Genomic DNA, 20826 nt, shown 5'->3' with positions numbered 1-20826 from the left:
GCTATTTCAAACTGACAGCTAGAGCCAACTAGGGAACTCGATGGCTTGGGTACAGTGTTTTCCTGACATTAGTGTACAAGCTTGGGACATCCTAATCGAAATCACCTGGGTCCAGTCACGATTCTGGCACATTACGTTATATGAAATGTCCTCTACTAGCTCGCGCTCCCCCTTGTTCTGTTGGTTTTGTATAATTAGCGTCTACGAGGCCCTTGCTGTTCCACCTTCTTCTTGGCACTCTGTCTTTGTTTACTATCTCTACTGAATGCTATTAAAAGACTTGCTCTTAAAATTATTTTTACTAATAACAATGCCCCTGGGTTAACTTTCTTTGTATATATCTGGCATATCTTTTCCTATTCTTTATTTTTAATTCTTCCATATGTCTGTGTTTTAGATATGCATCTTGTGAGCATGTAACAGTATTTGAGAACTTTCTTTTATTAGTAGTAGTAATATATTTACTCTTGTTTATATATTTTAAATTATTTATGGAGCCTTGTTTTGCTTTCTGCTTATCACCCTTTCTTATTTTATGTGACAGTATTCTAGTTTGGGTTATTTTTTTTTATGTTTACTGCCCCTGCCCTGCTGATTTGAAGGCAAAAAATAGACAAGCATTTCAAACACACACTTCACTCACATGCTTTCCTCGGCACATCTGGGTTACTCAGTATCCCGTCTCCTCTTATACTCAAGTGCCTCCACACCCAACAATCTCTTTTTCGTTACCACAGTCTAAATTTTTATTGTTTTCTTAACACACACGCTCACCCTCCAGACACCCTCGCCCACAGTAAGAGCTGCTTCTCCCATTACCCTCAGTCTCTGGGGGATCACACTACTCTGTGGTTCTGCTCTGGTCACCACCCAACCCATCCTTTCAGTGGCCACTTGGGAGTCACAACTTTTCAAAGCCTAATGTTCCACACATTCCTCTTCTCTCTGTCACCTCTGTGTTGTCACAGGCTAGGTCTCTGGTACCCTGAGCTTGAAGAAGAATGACGGTGTTGAATGGGCATCTAGTTGTGGGCCTCTGGCTCATACTATGGGGTCTTGAACTCTCCATCTATCATCTAGAAGACAACTGAAACTAACATTGCAAACATTCAACTTGACTACCAAGTGATGCCAGCTATGGAGTGACGTGAGGCGCCCTGAAACCCATCCCCTCATCTCCTCCTTTCCTCAAACTGTGACTTTAGCACTAACACCAACAAGGAAATGAAATCATCCCCACAGTCAATAAACACCCTGTTGCCCTTTTCTTTATATGATGGGAAGAGAGGAAGGAAGGGAGGGAGGGAGGGAGGGAGGGAGGGAGGGAGGAAGGGAGGGAGGAAGGGAGGAAGGGAGGAAGGGAGGAAGGGAGGAAGGGAGGAAGAGAGAGAGGGAGGGAGGGAGGAAGGGAGGAAGGGAGGGAGGAAGGGAGGAAGGGAGGGAGGAAGGGAGGAAGGGAGGGAGGAAGGGAGGAAGGGAGGAAGGAAGGAAGGAAGGAAGGAGGGAGGGAGGGAGGGAGGGAGGAAGGAAGGAAGGAAGGAAGGAGGGAGGGAGGGAGGGAGGGAGGAAGGAAGGAAGGAAGGGAGGGAGGGAGGAAGGAAGGGAGGAAGGGAGGAAGGGAGGAAGGACGGGAGGAAGGAAGGAAGGAAGGAAGGAAGGAAGGAAGGAAGGAAGGAAGGAAGGAATTGGTTCTCATCAGCTGTCATCTGGGAGCCACAAAATGCACCAGCCGGCCTCTGTGCCCATGGACTCCCCTAAACCCCATGAAGACACATTACTTGAAGGAGGAGATGGAAGTTCAGATTGCTGAGGTCACTTGTCCAAAGACAGAATCAAGGCAGGCTGGGATTCAACTCGGGTTTGCATGGAATTAAAAGATGCTGTTCCTTCTCCTGCAGTCACCCAAGACACGGCCTCAGACACTGGACTGCGGGTAGCTAAGCAACACTTCCACTGAACTAGACACTGCTTCTGTGCTGCATTTCTCTGCCGGGGGTTCAGCACCACCCACTAACTAAGCACAGCCTGTGGGCCTAGGGAGAGTTTAAAGGGCACTCTACTGGGATTTCTTCTATGAATCTTCCCTTGGGAGACACACACAATGTCTATTCCCTCCTCACAAGATCCCAGGATCAAGCCAAACTACAACTGCAGCACATTTCACCCTGGGAACCAGTGAGTTTACTGGGCTTCCTTACAGAACACTGGTGAGGGGTCACTGGCTGAAAAGTCACCACCGAACATGGATGATGGCCACCCTAATGGACCCCTTCACCAGTTAACGTCCTACAGCCTTTATAGTCTTAGCACTGGAAGAGGCTGCCAGCATCACAGCGGAACTACATACAGATGGCTGGGAGGGGTGTGGAAATTTGGGGCGAGGGGCTAATGGCTCTCCCTATCTTCTCCTTCTCAGAGGGAACATAAATCAACAGGTCCAATCCAGATGGACTTTCTCAATCAGGAACAGCTAATCTGATGGTGGCTATTTGGAGAAGAGCATTATACAACAGAATTGCACTTCCAATGGCTATCAGGGACAATATACACAGAATATACACTATGTCACCCATCTCCAAGGCCCTTGTCACTAAGTTCCCTGTCCTCCTGAAAGGGACAAAGTGACACCCAAAGGAGACCTCCCACCAGGGCACCCCAGGGATACTCAAGTCCAGCCACAATGAACAGCGCAGACCTTACTTTGCTCAAGGAGAGCTAGGCAGGGCAGGGCCAGCAGCAACTCTGTGGGCCCTAGTGACAGAAACTGCTTGCCAGGTCCAGTCATTGCTGATCCCAAGGAGGAGAAGACAAGAAAGGAGGAGTTTGAAGACGGGCTTTGACTCTCGTGGAAGATGAGCGTGTGATAAAAACGGTGGTATTCCCTTTGTTTTGCACAACGACTTTAGTTTTACACATTGTGTTAAAGACTCAGCAAGGTGCCTCCCTTACCACAACTCTTTCTTGAAAGTACAAAATTTAAAAACACGTTTTGCTAATTAGAGATGCCATACAGCAAGTAGGAGCTGATTGATATTTTTAATATTTGATGACGGCTAATTGCTTTCTGTCCACATCCGTTCCTAATGCTGCTTGAACCTGATAAAGCATTCTCTTCAGGCTCCCCTCTAATTGAATGCATGCCCAGATGTGCGCACGTCTGCACCACTCAGACTTAGGTATTTCTGGATTCTCACCACGGCCAAGCTTCACCCCTTCCCCAGGATTGCTCTCCTAAGGATTTACCAGAAAGTTTCAAGAACTAGAACCCCAGGCTGGAAGGACTCTGCTTCTAATCTAGCTTAGATGCCTTGTAAATGTTCAAAGCTCCTCATGCATCCTGGCAATTGGTTGTCTAGTAGAAGCTTGAAGGAGCCCAATTCTCCTCTGTAGAGCTAACAACAGCTGGAAACCTCCATTGAACCAAAGCCCTGGAATGTCCCTCTGTTCCTCTACTCCTCTCTTTTGAGGCCACAAAGAACAAAGCCAGCCTCTCCTCCCTACAACCTAATGACTCACCGACCATGTGAGGGCAGCTCTGAGAGCTCAGTGATGCTCCCCCTGTGCCACGTGGATTACAAGTCCTCACACCTGCTCCTCACTAGACACCTTTGGGTCCAAGGCCATCTGCTTGTCTCAAGATGTACCCCAGTGAGTTTGTAACCTTTAAAGGACAGTGGAGCCATGGATGCTTCCCCAGGGATGGCGTAAGGAGGCCCTGCATTCCCCTGAACAGAATGCCCCAGGTACATGGAAGCCTGGCTCTTAAACCAACTGAACATGTCTCCAGGCAGCTGGAGAGCCAGTGGCGTCAAGCTGTGCCAGAGGACAGCAAAGGATTTGACAAACACAGACTCTCAATTCCAGGAATGCAAATAGCTCTCGAGAGGAAGTGAAGCTGGCTGAGAGCACAGGGTGCCAGCAGAACCTGACAAGTTTGCTCAGCATCTGGTTGGGGCCAAATATAAGCCCAGAGAAACCAGAACCAGCATTCAGTGTGGCAAAGAGCATCCTTTACTTTTCTTCTGCTCCCCAGATGTATCTGTCATGGGCTCTGCACTCTGCAAGGTACTAACAAGTTGGTTTTCCCTTGGAGAAGGAGTAGAAGACCCATGGAATGTCAATGAACAAATGGCCATGACATTTGCAATGGATGCCAGTTACCACAGAGGGATGCACTCAGTTCCAGCTCCCTCCTAAAGGAGTGCAGGGCATACGGAGGTGGGAAAGAGGCCCCAGATGGAGACATTTTCCCGAAAGCTTCCCAAAGCCATCTGTAGCCACCGCGTGCCCCTCTGCTTAGCTTTCTTGAAAAGCAGTAAAATGGCAGAAGACAACTTGGGTCAGCAGAAATGGCTCTTCTTCTCCGGAAGAAAGAGGACAGCTGGCAGGGTCAGGGAAAAGCCACTCTTTTCAGCGCACAGGTGGTGTGAGACAGAGGCAGGAACAAGGCAGCTGACAAGCTGAGCGTTTGCGTGGGGCTGAGCAGTGTCGCTGTGACCCCTCGTGAACTGGACAGGCACCATTTTACTCCAGAAAGATGGTAAAAGAAACGTCAGCGGTGATGAGCTCTGCTGTTAGCTCAGCTCAAATGTCAACCCAGGAATCCAAGTGCAGGCCACAAGCAGCCATGGAACCTGGTGCCTCGGGAAGCTCTTACCTCTGAGTCACCCTACACCTCCTGTACCACATGTCAAGCAGTCATTACACTCAATTGTTCCTTCACTTTCCCTAGTTCTCGGTGTTTTCTCTGATGGAAATACCCTTCTTATGGCATTGTTTGGCATTCAGTAAGTGGTCAATTAATGTCCATTAAATTCAGTAAAGCTGCAGGACATGAAAGCAGGATACAGAAACCCAGTGGTGTTTCTATACATCACGGGTGACCTAGATTTTAAAACACCCCACTCAACAAGAGCCACAAAATAGCTAGGAATAAATTTAAACAAGAAAGTAAATGAACAATACAATGAAAAATATAAGACACTGAGGAAAAAATGGAAATAGACACCAAAAGCAAAAAGATACTTCAGGCTCACATATTAGAAGAATTAATAGTACTAAAATGTCCAAACTGCCCAAAGTGACTGATAAATTCAATGTCATCCTAACAAAGACATCAATGAAATTCACCAAAATAGAGAAAGCAACCCTAAAATCATATCAAACTACAAAAGACCACAGTCAAAGCCAACCTGAGCCATAAGATTTAAGAAAATAAATTATAGACATCATAATACCAAACTTCAAAATGCACTAACCAAAACAGTGTAACCCTGGTATAACAGCAGACACATGAGCCAATGGAATGTAACAAAGAACCCCAAGTAAGTCCAAAGGAATTCCAACTGAATTTATAACAAAGGCACCAAGAAAATAAGTGAAGATGGAGCAATCTGTCAATAAATAATGATGGGAAAGTGGATAGCCATGAAAGTAGCCCCCTGAAGGAAAATCCACTCAAAGAAGATAGACTAGAGATAAATTCAGAACTGGAAAGCACAGGGACACTTCAGGACATTGACATGAGCAATCAATTTTTGGATAAGACTTCAAAAGCATACACAAAAGCAGAAAGAGATAAGTGGAGTTATAGCAAATTGTTATAGCAAATATACTGCATAGCAACAGTATGAAGAGACAGCCTGCACGATGGCATAAATGTTTGCAAACTATTCCTCATCTGATTAGGGGTTAACAATCAGAACAAATTTGGAGCTCGAACAGCTCAATAGTAGCTAATGATGATGATGGTAATGATGTCGATGGTGGTGATGATTTTTAAATGGGCAAATTATCTGAGCGGACAGTTCTCAAAAGAACACACACAAGGCCAACAAGTATATGAAAACATGCCCAACCGTATTAACTGTTAGGGAAATGCAAATCAAAACCTCAATGAGCTATCACCTTCCTTGTAGCTAGAATGCTAAGATCAAGAAGACAAAAAACATTGATGACAATGCAGAGAATGGTCGCCTTGTGTACGCTGTTAAGAATGTGGGTGGCAGAGATGGTTCAGTGAAAGGGCTTGCTACAGAACCATGAGGATACCAGCACCCACATAAGTCAAAAGCAGTGATAACCACACACACCTGTAACCACAGCACTCGGTGCTGGAGACAGGAGGATCACTGGGACCTGTTGGCCACCAGTGTACTGAAAGTGGAGAGCTCTAGGTTCAGGGAGAGACACTGTTCAGGAAATGAGGCAGAGAGCAATAGAAGAGACCAGATGTCGTCAGTTGGCTGCTGCACATTGGTACACATGCATAACCTCAAATCGTATCCCCCAGAAACACAGAATGGAAGTTAGTCCAACCATCATAAAACACAACGTGGCGGTTCCTCAACCATCCAGCAATTTGCAACTCTACTACTGGGTATTATCCAGAGAAAGTGGAACTGATGTGCTGAAGGGGTGTCTGTGTTCCTGGGTTCACTGGAGGACTGTTTAAGACAATCAAGAAATGAGATTGCCCAGTGTTCATGGTGGCTTAGTGAATAAAGAAAATTTGTGGTATGTGTTTAGACAACACCCTAAGCAGAATACAATTTAGCCATGAGAATAATGAAATCTGACGACTGGAGCAATAGCTCAAGGGTTGAGAGCACTGGTTCAATTCCCAGCACCCACATGACAGCTCACAACTGTCTGTAACTCCAGTTCCAGGGGATCTGATGCCCTCTCTGATATCCTTTGGCATCAAGCAAGCAATATGATACACAGACACACAAACAGGCAAAACCTCCATACACACAAAATAAACAAATCTAAAATTAAATTTAAATTAAATGAAAATGAAATCCTCTAATTTATAACAACATGGAAGAGCATATGTTACATATATGGGCATATATAAATAGGGCAATGTAATATATAAATTATATTAGTAAACTGTCACAGGCTGTTTGCATTTGTTGAAAGTGGACTCTGGAATGAGGAAGGCCTCTTGTTTCTGAATCGAGCATGTTATATCAAGTGTGCGCCAAGACTCCATGTCCTGGAACAAGCTGGGTCCTGGCCCTATAGCACTGAGAAAGCAGAACAGCCAACAGTTAAGGCTCTCTACCAAGTATTAGCAGCTTGCTAACCCCTGCATGTTTGATTAATCTCTCTCTCTCTCTCTCTCTCTCTCTCTCTCTCTCTCTCTCTCTCTCTCTCTCTCTCCCTCCCTCCCTCCTCCCTCCCTCTCTCTCTCTCTCTCTCTGTGTGTGTGTGTGTTCAAATGTATGCAGTGCACATGTGTGCATATTGTGCACATCAGAGGACAGAGTTGGGTATCATTCCTTGAGTACTGTCTACTTTGTATTTTGAGACAGATCTCTCATTAGCCTGAAGCTCAACAATCAGGCTTAGACTTGCTAGCCAGCGAGCCATGGAGACCCACCAATCTCCACCTCTCCAGAGCTAGGCTTCTATGTGTGTGTCAACACGGTCAGTGTTCCGTCCATAGGTGCTGGGAATCGAACTCAGGGCCTCCTACCTGTTAGGCAAGACCTTTACTGACTGAGCCATCTCTCTAGCCCCCTCCCATATTTTATTAATCTTTTCAAAACTATTTTTATTAATTTGTCTTTTAAAAATAAAAACTGAAAATAATTATGGTATATAATGTGCTACCTTATGTATTTACTGTGGAGTGATTAAATTAAGCTAATTAACACATCATCCCATGTATTTACCATTGGGGGCGGTAAGCCAACCTGGTATGTAATCTCAAACAATTTCAACTGTAGTCGACTCTTGGACGAGAGCTCTCCCGGATGTGACTATTTTGCATCAGAGTGACATTTTCCACCCTCTGATAAGTGTCCCTCCACCTTTCTTTTGCACCCCAGCCCCAGGCCCTGGCATCCACGATTCTACTTTCTGCTTCTATGAGATCACTTTTTCTAGATTCCTCATGTGAGGTGATGGTGGCCCCATCCTTCTGTGCCTGGTTTACCAACTGAGCCAAATGCCCTTCAGGCTCCTTCCTGTTGCTCTAGTGATGGAGCTTACTTCATATCAATGCTGACCCTGGATGCATTTTTTTTTAAACCTATTCACCCACTGATGGGGATTTCAGGTTGATACTTATTTTGCCTCTTGTGGAAAATATAAACAGATAAACAGTAAAGAGTCTTGAGAAAGATGTAGAGGAACAGTACTTATGTTTTTCTAGGGCCTGGGAAGGTGCAACTGTTCTGAAAAACAAAATGGCCATGCCTAAAGAACCCCCAAGAGTATTCTGTCCTGGGTATAGTCACCAGAAGAACTCGAATCAAGATTCAAAGAGGTCTGCATTTGTGTTCCTCTCAGCATTGTTGAAAACATCAAAAGGTAGACACCACCCAGGTTCTTGTGGATGGTTAAATGGATAAACAGACCGTGGTCCATACATACAATAGGATCTTACTCAACCAGAGAAAGGAAGAGATGTAACATACAGTGTGACACGGATGGACCGTGAGATATTCTGCTGTGTGAAACAAGCTAGTCACAAAGGGGTATTGTGTGATTCCACACCTAGACACTAGAAGAGTCAGACTGATAAGAGAGAGGCATGATGGGAATTATCAGGGGCTAGGGAAAATAGGTTGAGGACGGGTGTTTGACAGCCACAGAACTTCAGTCTGGGGTGCACAATGGTAAAGATTCATAACAATGTGAGTGCACTGACCAACACTAAACTGAATGCTTAAAACTGTTAAAACAGTATACTTTTGTATTTTCTATTTTACCAAACAAATTATATCATACAACTGATCATACTTTATGTTGCTGTTAGAAAAAACCAAGCCAAAGTCGCACTGTTTCATAAATTATAAGTCTATAAATATGGCTTATACTCCTTATTTGTGTCATTCTTTTAAAATTTTTATTACATTTATTTATGTGTGTGTGTATGTACATGGGAGTGGGCACATACATACATGTAGAGGTCAGAGAACAATGTGTGGGAGTTGGTTCTCTCCTTTCACCATGTGGGTCCCAGGGATTGAACTCAGGACCTCAGGCTTGGGGGCAAGTGCCTTTACCATCTCGCCAGCCCTTATTTTTCTTTGATCCAGCAGAGTTCAGATGTATGCTGCTTTACTATGCCTTGCACATAATTTCATGTGTTTTACAACTCAAGACTGAGAAATAGCTGAGGAGGGTACGAGCAAGGGAAAGAAGGTCATGTTTTATGTTACCTGTACTTGACCCATAGTACTCAGGTTTTCCTCAGACATGATAGGCAGGGGCTTCAGGTTCAGCTCAGTGGTAGCATGCTTGCCAGGCACGTACAAAGCCCTGGATTTGATCCTCAGTACTCAAAAAAAAAAAAAAAAAAAAAAAAAAATGCTAGTTTGGTTCACCGAGGCTGAATAATCAATTCAGTTTTTGCTGTTCTCTACATCTGTTCACTGTCTGTGAAACGTGAGTGTGGAGAAGAACAATGGAACACAACTGCTCCCTGGCCTGGTTTTCATGCTTTCTCAGAAATTTGAGAAATGTCTGCCACGTTTGTAAATAAATTGATTCTTTTCCTATTAAAAAAATAAGCCGGGCGGTGGTGGCGCACGCCTTTAATCCCAGCACTCGGGAGGCAGAGCCAGGCGGATCGCTGTGAGTTTGAGGCCAGCCTGGTCTCCAAAGCGAGTTCCAGGAAAGGCGCAAAGCTACACAGAGAAACCCTGTCTCGAAAAACCAAAAAAAAAAAAAAAAAAAAAACCAAAAAAATAAAAAAATTAAAAAAAATAAAAAGAAGAGGCCTGTTGTATGGGGATTAGGGGCAAAGGAGGATGATAACATTCATAATCAGCTGGTTTCATAGCTGAGGCCAAAGCTCTCTGCCAGGTATGGGAGGATGCCTGGGCTGAACGAGTCAAGTCCAGTGTGGGAGGGCTTTGCTGAAAGGTCAGTACTGGGACCTGGGTGATGGGAAGTCAGTTCTCAGCTGTGACACAGGCTGTCACTCTCAGTGTCCTAGAGACAAAGGTCTTGTCTGGCATGAAGAAGGAGGGATGCTAGAATCAATGGAACTGAATGAAGCTGAGATCACTCTCCAGGACCTTGGCCATGATGACAACCTGGGTAGGGAGGGGTAGCTCAACAGACTCGCTAATGAGCCAATGAGAAGTGCTCCGGGGATCTCATGTCCCCTTTGGCCCGGGAGGCATTCTCTGCAACAGTCTGACCCAAGTCCCATGCTACCCTTGTCCTCTCCTCTTCACCTCATAGATTACACAAGAGAGGGGCAAGAGACTCATCTGGAAGCACCCCAGATCTTCCTGGACCTCCCCTCAGCTGTTCTATTGGGAGGGCCTACCTCTGGGCTCTTCTACATTGCAAATGACTGCGGCTGGTGGGAAAGTGATGTCTAAACCAATAAAGTGTTAATGTGGTGAATTGTCATCTCACTCCTGCCCAGAACAGTCCTTCAAATACAGACAATTCCCACCTGAACTCCAGTTTCCATGCCCCACCAGGATGTCCCACCCACAGCCCACAGGCCCACGAAAGCTATGAAGGCCGCTCATATCAAAATTCTAAAATTACATGGTTTGTTGGGGGGGGGTTGTTTTTTGGTTTGGGTTTTGTTTTTTTTTTTTTTTGTAAACTGAGTACATGGTCCTTATACACAAACTTTGTAGAAGATAGCATTGTGTCACAATGTCAAAAAGCTGGAAATGCCTGCAAGAATCATGTCTCTTCTCCCCACTCCAGACAGCTTCCTGCTCTCTCAAAACAACATGGATATACCTCGGCGGTGACACCACAGACCCAGGTTCAGAGACCTCTGGGCCCCGTCCTTCTGTCCTCAGGTCTGTCAGCATCCAGGGATAAAATGGAAGTCAAGATCATCAACATGTGAAAAAGATAATGACAAACAAATTTGCCTTAGAATATATCTCCCAAGCTAGGGATGCAATTGGGAGAGGTTTGCCTAGCAAGCAGGAAGCCGGGACTCCATCTCCAGCACTGCATAGAGCATCCATGACAGTGGTGCAGGCCTATAGTCCTGGCGGTAGAAGGATCATGAGTTCAAGGTCGTCCTTGGCTACTAGTTACTCAGTGAGTTCAAAGCCAATCTGGGATATATGAGATCCTGTCTCCAAAGGAAAAAAAAAAAGGCTCCAATATCTAAGGACTTTCCTGTCCTTTGAGATGCTTCCATGACCTGGGGAGAGGCCCTGCCTCTAATTACCCACTGCTTCTCCATCTTGGAAGCTTGCTCCAGTTCTCAGCTTGCTGCTCATCAGTCTCGTGGGCATAGATGGACTGCTTAATTACAAACACTCGCCCCAGCCTCTCCCCTGGAATGCATGGCTGCCACTCTTCGGTCCCAGACCCAGCTTCAGTAGTTTTCAGTCAAGGTTCAGGGAGAAACCCGCCACACTGGGATTTGATTATTTACCAACATAATGTTGGCTGTGAGCCAGCAAGACACCAATACATTTTCCTTTGAAGTCTGACATATTGCCTGCTGTTTCTAAGTCTGTTTTCTCGGCTGGCCATCAAATAACTAGGACTGTTAAAGAAAAAAAAAATCACAATTCAAGGTGGGGGCGGGGGTGTTGTTTTTGTGATGGGTTCCTCATAGAGACACTGATCTCATTCCTCACACAAAGGTGTCCCCAGGAGTTAGGGCACATCCCTGGGCCTTTGACACCTGCTGGTCCCCACACCCCTTTCATGGGTTTTTCTATACATTACTCCAGGAAAGGCCTGCCAAGGACTGACCCTGGTGTCAACAGTAGGAAGTTGTCCCCCGGTGTCTTAGGCTGGAATGTGCTCTCCTTGCTGAAAGGCCTCTCAGAGGCTGGTCCTCCCCAAAAGCTACTGTCAGGCTCTCAAGGGCCAAGGGACAATAAGGGACAGCAGCTGCTGTCCCTTCCTAACTATCCTGCCACATTAAAGTTCTCCTTGTAGGATCCTGTATCTGAGCAGCCTAGATGTGGGCTTTGAAACAAGCAGACAAAAGAACTCTGAGTATAAAATAATTTCTTAAGAATAGGTTTAGGGCCAGGTGTAGTGGTGCGTACCTTTAATCCCAACACTTGGGAGGCAGAGGCAGGTGGATCTCTGAGTTCGAGGCCAGCCTGGGCTACAGAGTGAGTTCCAGGATACCCCAGGGTTACACGGAAAAACCTTGTCACAAATAAACCAAAACAAAATTTAAAAAAACTGAGTTTAGAGCCTCAACACCCACATTTCAAATGACAGATAGACGGACAAACAAACATGTGAGTCGAGACAGGCGGATGATCCCCAGAGCTCACGGGCCAGGCAGCCTAGCTAATGGTGAGCCTCAGGTTCAGTGAGAGACTGTGTCTTAAAAGATCAAGTGGATCACAATGGAGGAAAACACCTGACAGAAACCCCCGACCTCCACACATAGCCCCTCCCCCCATCCCCCACACAAAAACACAAAGTAAATAGGTTTACCATTCTGAGCCACAGTCAACTCTCACTAATTGGAAGGGAAGACCCTGAAAGTCAATTTAACCCCTGCCTGTGTGGGTTGGAAACGGACGACTTGCATCCTTGCTGTGATGGAGAGTTCACCGGCCCGCATCACTGGACAGTTTTAGTACACTATGAAAAGTACAAGTTGCAGTCAGTTCCCCAACTCCCACCGAATGGCCTTGCGATAGGTTTCAGAACTGGGCATTGACTTTTAATCTGAAGGCGTTCAGGAAGAGGGGCAGAAACCAGTACTGAGGAAAGCCTTCCAAGTTGGCTCAAGCCCAGGAGCTGATACAGTGGCAACATGACGATATCCACTGGCTTGCAACCTTTTTAAACCTCAGTTTGTCCACCTTAGTTTTTTTCAATGTCTACCTCATTTAATGTATATCTAAAAGTTATATTCCAGTTACCTGAACTCCTATAAGCTTATATCTTATTTTGATATAATTTCTAGTTCTTTTCTTTTTAAAAAAAAAAGTTTAATTAAGACAGGGTCTCATTCTCTCATTGTACAGCCCAGATTGGCATGGAACTTGTGATTCTCCTGTCTCAAGCCCCTACATGCTGGCATTACAGGTATGCACCTCATCTGCAGTTTAGATGTTTTTAAGGGCAAGCTTTCATATTTGGGAATGTCAGAGTTTGGGTGGCAAATAGATGTTCAAAGACTGTACTTTAAAGGTTTTAAAAAAAATTATGTGTATGGATGTGTGCCTATGTGTAAGTATATACGTGCATGTGAGTGCAGGTAAGTGTGGAGGCCAGAAGAGGGCATTGGATCCCCTTGGAGCTACAATTACAGGCAGTTGTGAACTACCTGACATAGGTGCAAGGAACCAAACTTGGGTCCTCTGCTAGAGGACTGTGCTTTTTTTTAAAATTTATTTATTACGTGTACAGAGTTCTGTCCACATGTATGTCTGCAGGCCAGAAGTGGGCACCAGATCTTATTACAGATGGTTGTGAGCCACCATGTGGGTGCTGGGAATTGAACTAAGGACTTCTGGAAGAACAGCCAATGCTCTTAACCTCTGAGTCATCTCTCCAGCCCCAAGGACTGTGCTCTTAACCACTGAGCATCCTCTGTAGCCCCTAAAGTTTCAAATAACTCATCTTTCAATTCTAGCTTGTGACTACAATCTCTTGCCCTTGCTTTCACTGCCCACACTTCTCCATTGATAAGTTTTATTTTATTTGCTGTGATAGATCCTCTTGTCTACAGGGTGTTTTCCATAGCTGTTCTGAACTGACAGGACTCCCCCAGCCCCAGAAGGCTACAGTCAGACGCTCTGCTGGACAGAGTGGCCCACAGCCAACAGTTGTCACTTTCATTAAGATATTGCAAGCAGAGAAAATCTTCCTGGGACAGGCATGGAGGTCTCGCCAGCGATGTTCTCATACGGGAGAAAGCAGCCTCTTGGCTTGGTTGGATCTTTAATCTCCAGATGAGATGCTGCAGTTTCTCTGCCTGCTTCCCAGGACTGCCGTATAGATTAGAAGGGGGATAGCCACAGTGCACTCTCAGACATCACAGACAGAGAGGTATTACATAACTGCAAAAAAGTTCTGTTGCACTTTTGCAGAGTGTGAGCTCCCTCTAACCAGAAAGTGAGCATCAGAGGCAGACCAGAGGACCAGGGCCTGTGGTCTCCCTCATTAACATTGGCCCAGCTGATGAAGGAGACCTGTAAAAAAAAAATCACAGATGGACTACAGAAGACAGAATAAGAAATATGTCTTGAGTTAAGATAATTGGCAAAGACTGAATGGCAGGAACTATGATTTAGGAGCCATCTTTGATCACTGGGTACCACACACTTCTGTATTTTTCACACCAGAGTGGGCCTTGATCCCTCTAAGCTGATCTAAAAGCCTAACTGTAGCTCAGCAGTCACCAGCAGAGTGGATTAAACCATAAAGCCGCCATGTAGACATCATTCTACTCGGCATGTTCAAATCTTCAGCTACCAGATGAAGTTACAGTTGGTGACACTATTTTGGCATTAATGTATTGAGACCTCCAAGGCTGCAGGAAGAGTTTGGACAGGTAAGCAGCTCCCCTGTTGCTCTGGGTAACTGACAGGCAGACAGATGCAGCCAGTGCTGGCCGCATTATTTGCTACTAAAATCGACAGTGGGAGGGAGCCGGATGGAGACTTTCACTCCAAACAGCATTTTCCCAGCAAAAGCTGCATCTCAAGAGTCCTTCAGAGCACTCTGGGAATGCACAGGAGTTTACAAATCAATTTACTAAATTGGCTTGGCTGGAAATCATGCTTTTGTGTGTGGATCCGACTAAAAGGTATTTTTCAATCTCAGGCCCTAGCAGGGCTCCTTCAAGCAGTACAGAAAAAGGCGACATCAGGAAGAGATGTTAGTTCCAAGCCAAGTAGACTCTCGCTCAAACCCTAGTTCCAAAGGCCCAGTGGCCCTGGGTAAGTCACATGACCTCTCTGAGCCAACTGCCTAGCTAGCCCACCAGCCTCTTGAAGCCCTGGCAGGGTAAGTGCCCTGTATATTTCAGAGTCAAGTGCTGTCTTAACCTGACCTTTTCAGCACAGCTATAAGCAACCCAGGATGACAGGAGTTCTCCCCATGCCAACCATTCTCTCATCTACCACAGGCCAGGTGGACAAGTGACATAAAAGGAGCAGAGCTCTGGAAACCTCACTCTGCAATGACTGCATATACTTAACCAAATCGGGAACTTCATTTAAGCAGCAGAGAGAGCCAAGCTGCACTTACAAAGACAGAATTTTTAGATGTCAGGCATATGCTATTTTCGGTTCTGTATAATTTTGCCCTTTCGATATTGAGAACTTGAAGAATTCTGCAAGAGGTCCATCTCCGTTTGTTTGTTCATTTGTTTGTGTTTTAAGTAAGGCCTCAAACGTACAGCGATCCTTCTACCTTTGCCTTCCGAGTGCCGGGATCCCAGGCGTTGCTAGCACACCTGGCTCGGAGTCATCTTTTTTTTTCACATCACACCTCTTGGCCATTCAGCCAGTAGCAGCATATTTTCCAGGCTCACTATGATCATCACTTGAGCCTGAGATCTCGAGTAGGGAGGAAGCAGGACAAAGGGCCCAGACCTAGAGAGGTCTCAGGATTCACTCAACAGAAAGCTAAGAAGTGTCTTGTCCAAAGTCAAACTGTGAAGGCCTTTGGTGAGGTTTTAGTAAACCTCTGGGAACTAACATGGAATGGAAAAGAAAAGGAATCTTGACATGGAGCTACATGCCCTGGTGTTTCCAACTCTGAGGTCAATGTGTGTTAGTTCCCACTATATTGCAGGAGACATTTGTCTCTCAACGAGATATTTATTAGTCATCACTGTGTCAAAAAAAAATGCCTGAGAAAATACGTTATAGCTTATGGCTTGAGTCCACAATGGCTTGACTCATCATCTAAGAGTCCTGTGGTGAGGCACAGCATCATAGCGTGGAGGCCACGGCACGGCAAAGCGACTAACCTCATGGTGGCTGGAAAGCAGAAGCGGAGGAGGGCAAGCTAAGATCCCAGGAGATGAGAGTGGCCTTGCCTGAGAGGACCTCAGGGCATTGTTGGAGAGAAAAGTCCAGAGACAGAAGCAAGGAAGGGCAGCAGGGAGCTGCCAGAAGCAGGGACATTTATTTGCAAGGCAGACAGACAGACAGACAGACAGACAGACGCTATGGAGGTGGAAACGTGGACAAAGAAGTCTTCACCAAATGGTTCGGAATTAGCCAAAAATAAATAAATAATAAGTAAAAATTAAAAAAACTCACAACTGTAATTTTTAGGTATGTAACCAAGGACTGGACTTGGCTCTGCTGGAAATATTTTTAACTATTTTCTACCAATGAATGTGCTCAAATCATGGAGAAGAGAGAGACCATTCAATTAGGTGACCATAATGACTCCAAACAACCTGATAAAATTGTGCATCTATGTGAAAAAGAAAGAGAAGCTCAAACCCTAAGTTAATTAGGTTAATTCACAGTGTGGACAAAAGGAAGTGCAAACTTACAGTGTGATATCAGGGCTGTCAAAGTTAGACAAGAAAACATACTGGATTCTACAAAGTAAGTATTCTTGGGCCCAGAAATTACTAAGAACTCAAGAGTTTTCTTGGCTGTAACGACTTGTAAATATCTAGAAGAGCCCAGATTTTGAAGCCCCGAGGACACTTACTACAGCTAAGAAAGTTGGCAGGAAGCTTTGCACAGTATTTGGGTTTTCTTTCTGAGTTGATATCTTACCAAATACAGCCATCTGTGTTCCCTCTGGGAAAGGTTCAACCGTTCTGTTGCCACTGACATGGTGTTTGGCTGGAAAAAGAAAGAAAGAAATGTGAGTTTAAGTGTAAAGTTTGACATGCATACTAACACATGTCATTAAATGTGTCAGTGAGTCTGTTTCTCTTCAGGAGTTAGGAACACACCAAAGCTTACCCTCTTAAAAGAACCCCCGTCACCTGGTTTTTATAAATCTGAGTGTGTTACATGCACTTGTGTGCACGTGTGCACAGGCCCATGTGGGGTTGAGGAAGCAGACATGCATATGTGTGCATGTACATACAGTGGCCAGAAGACAGCCTCGGATGTCATTCCTCAGGTAGGATCCACTTTGTTTCATGTTTTGTTTTGTTTTGTTTTGTTTTGTTTTGTTTTGTTTGAGGCAGGGTCTCTCACTGGCCTAGAGCTCACCAATTTGACAAGGCTGGCCGGTTAAGGAGCCCAAGAGATCATACCTGTCTCTGCCTCCCTAGCACAGGGGTTAAAAGAACATGCCACCACATCCAGCTTTTTACATGGGTTCTAGGAATCAAACTCAGGTCCCCAGGCTTGCAGAGGAAGCACTTTACTGACTGGGCCACCTCCCTAGCCCTTTACTTAGTTTCAATCTCAATGATAAAGTGGCTTGGACATCAAACTCTGGCATGATTTTTGTAAATGAATGTGTCAGGGTCCAAGTTCTTACAGGCCTGGACAACTGAAAAATGCTGGACCCCTGGTTAGAGGGTTCCTACTGAAGCTGACCACCCTAGAGAACAAGGGGATCCTTGAAATCCAGGTTGAATAGGGATGTCTCCCCCTGATGATGTTCAACAATCAGCATATAGATAAAGTTGGTATTTAAGCAAGAAGTGCAGCAGGAGGCCATGGTATCCCGCTGTGATTCAAGAACTCTCCCAGGGACAACTGCTTTGGGACCCACGGATATCCAGTGCTTATCAGCAGCCCCTCAGCCCTGAAGTCCCACCACCACCAGTGCAAAGTAGAGATGTAATGAGCCTCCAGGTTGGGGCTTCCAACACTTGTTCTCAGACTCCCAAGCAGGGAACTTCGGAGAACACTCCATCTGAGCACATTTGGTAATGTCCTTGGCGATGTTCAAATATGAGTATTTACATAGAAACACACAGGAGGAACAGCTCACTCATGACATTCAGCCTCCCCATGACTTAATGGCCACACTATGTCTACTAAGCTCTAGGAAAGGGCGACTAGGATACAACCTGCGTGAGCGTCAGAGGATCTTGGTGAGCCACAGAATGATCTGGTTTAGGTGTGATGGGGTATGACACTAGATTGAGATGGGACCATGCCACAGGAGGCTTTAAGCTCCCATCCAGACCATGGGTTTCTCAGCACCCTTTGCAGCACTGCCTAGGTGATGTAGACCCTGGGAGTCTGCGAGGCCCCTTTTAGCTCATTCCTTAAGCTCGTCTCAGGGTTTTCTACTGATTTGTAAGTAAAAAAAAGCAGAGAGAAGGGAAAGGAACAGCCCAGAGTAGAGACAGACAGCTGGCAGGCTCAGCGGCTGCCTGGGGCCCTCAGCCACTATTGGACATAATCAGCAGAGACACGATGGAAGGTCCCAGATGACCCTGTCTGGCTCACTCATATAGTTAAGCTCCTTGGTCAATGCATCCCTGTAAACACATAGAGACCAAGGCTCTGACTTATGAGTAGCCCTGGCCCATCCCTTAACTCTGACCAGTGAGTTTGGAATGTCACTTTTACCCATGACAAAAAATCAGAAACTCCTTCCTTTAACTCACTAGCCTCACCTGAGAAAGACTTTAACCTGAGAAAAAATGTAGGTGGGAAAAAAGAGGATATACATAAAAGAATGCAAAGTTCTGCTTAGAAATTACATTCATGGCTTTATCAAATGCAGCTGTTCCCTCTGGACTAGACATGATCATCATCATCTTGAGTCAGAGCAGCTATGATCACCAGCACATTACCCTCAAGAGATCAGACTTACTAGCCTTCCTTTATGGAGGGATTGGGAGGCTTGGGAGCCTTCAGGAGAGATCTTCAGGGATCTCCAAGAGGTCCCTCTCCCCATGGCTACATAAGAGAGAAACTGACTTAGTGAGGGATCCAAGTAGTGCCACTGCCTAAAAATTGCCCATGGGACTGTCAGGGAGGCAGCTTCTCATCAGTCCTCCATGCTGCTGGTGGGACTCTCAATGGTCTAGTCAACCTATGTTCCTGTGAGCAAGTACAGGAGACTCATTGGTCACCAAGCTAGACTCGGATGAAGTCCTTTCTTGGCTTGCTGATGATCTCTCTACCTGGGCTCAACAGATGTGGCAGCAATGTCTCTCAAGCACTAGTTAGAGCAATGAAGAGATATCATATCTGCAGTACTGGCAAGAGGAAACAATGTTATTACACCATTCATGTGGACTACAAGGACAACGAACTGAAGTGTGGGTATTGAGAGGAAAGTGAAAACACAGCAAATGTGAGGGCTATTTCTTTCCATTCGATACTGCCTTTGTCGTTGTTAGATTCTTTTTCTTATTGTCTAGGATGAAAATACTCCAAATTTTAAAAACCCACAAAACCATAGACTTCTTCGTATACTCTTTCCCTTAGCAATTGGTTTCCTGGGCGTGCCAAGGCTAATCTATAGCTCAGGTGAAGCTCACACTTAAAGAGAAGGTGAGCCCTCTGTGGCATTGTGGTGGCATCGGAGATGGTTCCAGACCTGACTGCCTGCATCCCTGCCTTAGGAACAGGCCACCATCCCCCCACCTCTTGGGCTTGCTTCTTCTTGCTCCTGCGCTACCCACACATACTGTGTCCCTGAGTCTAGCTAACTTCACCCCCCCTTTACCATGCGAATTGGCCTTGTCTCAGTGCCCTTGACCTCTCCGTCCGGCCTCCAGAGATTGCATTTCTGCATCCTTTGCCCATTCATTCTTCCCGGCGTAACACAGCTATCTCTCAAACATGAAAAAAAAATCCAAATTATATGACATAAACCCCCAAGTACCCTCCCATGTCCATCAAAATTGTTGTTACTCATACAAAGAAAATAAATCTGAGCAATCAGCTTCAGGGAGGACTGGGTCATCTGGTTCTGTCTCAGAGTCTCGGTCTGTCAGGGTGGGAAGGCAAAATGGAACAGAGTGCCCTCATCATGGCAGCCAGGAAGCAGAGAGACCGCCTGTGTCTATGGGCTCTTTCCCTTTTCCTCTTATATTTCACCAGGGCCACCAAGCTACATGGTGATGCCACCCACACTCAAGGAAGGTTCCCCACCCCTAAAGGGATCACCCTCACAGACACACCCAGAGGCATGCTTTATGAACCTTCTAGGCAAGTCTCAATGCAACCAAGTTGACAGTCAAGATTACCCCCATTTCCCCCATCTCTGCTGGCTCCCCATTAGTCCGAGGCTAGAGTCAATGCTTCTGCTGGACTTCAAGGATCTGTAAAGACTGACTAGCAAATCTCTCCTCCCTCTACTACAGACACCTCTGCCTTGCTCACTCCTACATGGACAAAGAGACCAAATCTCCCAGTGAATGGCAAGCTCAGGAGGGCAGTGGTCACATCCTACATCTCATCATCTCATGATCCCAGCATGTAGTGACACACAGGTTTTCAGTATTTGTTAAGCTAATCAATGAACTAAATAGCATTTAAAAGTCTCTTCAAGCCAATATGAAGGATGTATCTTATTTGATCCAGTAAATAGCCACACGCACACACACACACATACACACACACACACACACACACACACACTGCTATATTACTTAATGGGACATAGTCTAAGACACTGATTATTAAACACCATTCTGTATGTTCACACAAACTAAACTTGGCCAAGACATCACTAACTTTGCAATGAAATCTTAGGCCACCATCAGCTATGGTCTGTTATGATTCAAACATTGTTGAGACATATGACCAGATGGATTTTATCTGTCTGTGTGCATGTATGTGTGTGGGGGGTGCACATTTATGTGTGTTGAGTACAATGGAGTCCAGAGGACAAGCTCAGCTGTCATCCCTCAAGTGCCACCTGTCTTATTTTTGAGATAGCATCTGTCACTGGCCTGGAAGTCACCAACTCAGTTAGGCTGGCTGGCCAGGGAGC

The 20826-nt window shown here is 45.5% G+C and overlaps 1 protein-coding gene across 8 annotated transcripts in view; it reads right to left on the bottom strand.

The window, feature by feature from the left end:
- Positions 1-20826, bottom strand: part of Msra (methionine sulfoxide reductase A) — a 334518-nt gene that overhangs the window by 185200 nt on the left and 128492 nt on the right. For all 8 annotated transcript variants that reach the window (XM_052732962.1, XM_052732958.1, XM_052732963.1 and 5 more), the window contains exon 2: positions 16680-16748. In XM_052732962.1, coding sequence (XP_052588922.1) covers positions 16680-16748 — 69 coding nt within the window. The remainder of the gene's footprint in view (positions 1-16679; positions 16749-20826) is intronic.

The sequence above is a fragment of the Peromyscus californicus genome, unplaced genomic scaffold (genome assembly GCF_007827085.1).
Source record: "Peromyscus californicus insignis strain IS unplaced genomic scaffold, ASM782708v3 Scaffold_12__1_contigs__length_115047231, whole genome shotgun sequence".
Lineage (NCBI taxonomy): Eukaryota > Metazoa > Chordata > Mammalia > Rodentia > Cricetidae > Peromyscus > Peromyscus californicus.
The sequence above is the reverse complement of the archived record's forward strand: the minus strand, read 5'-3'. Positions and strand labels throughout refer to the sequence as shown.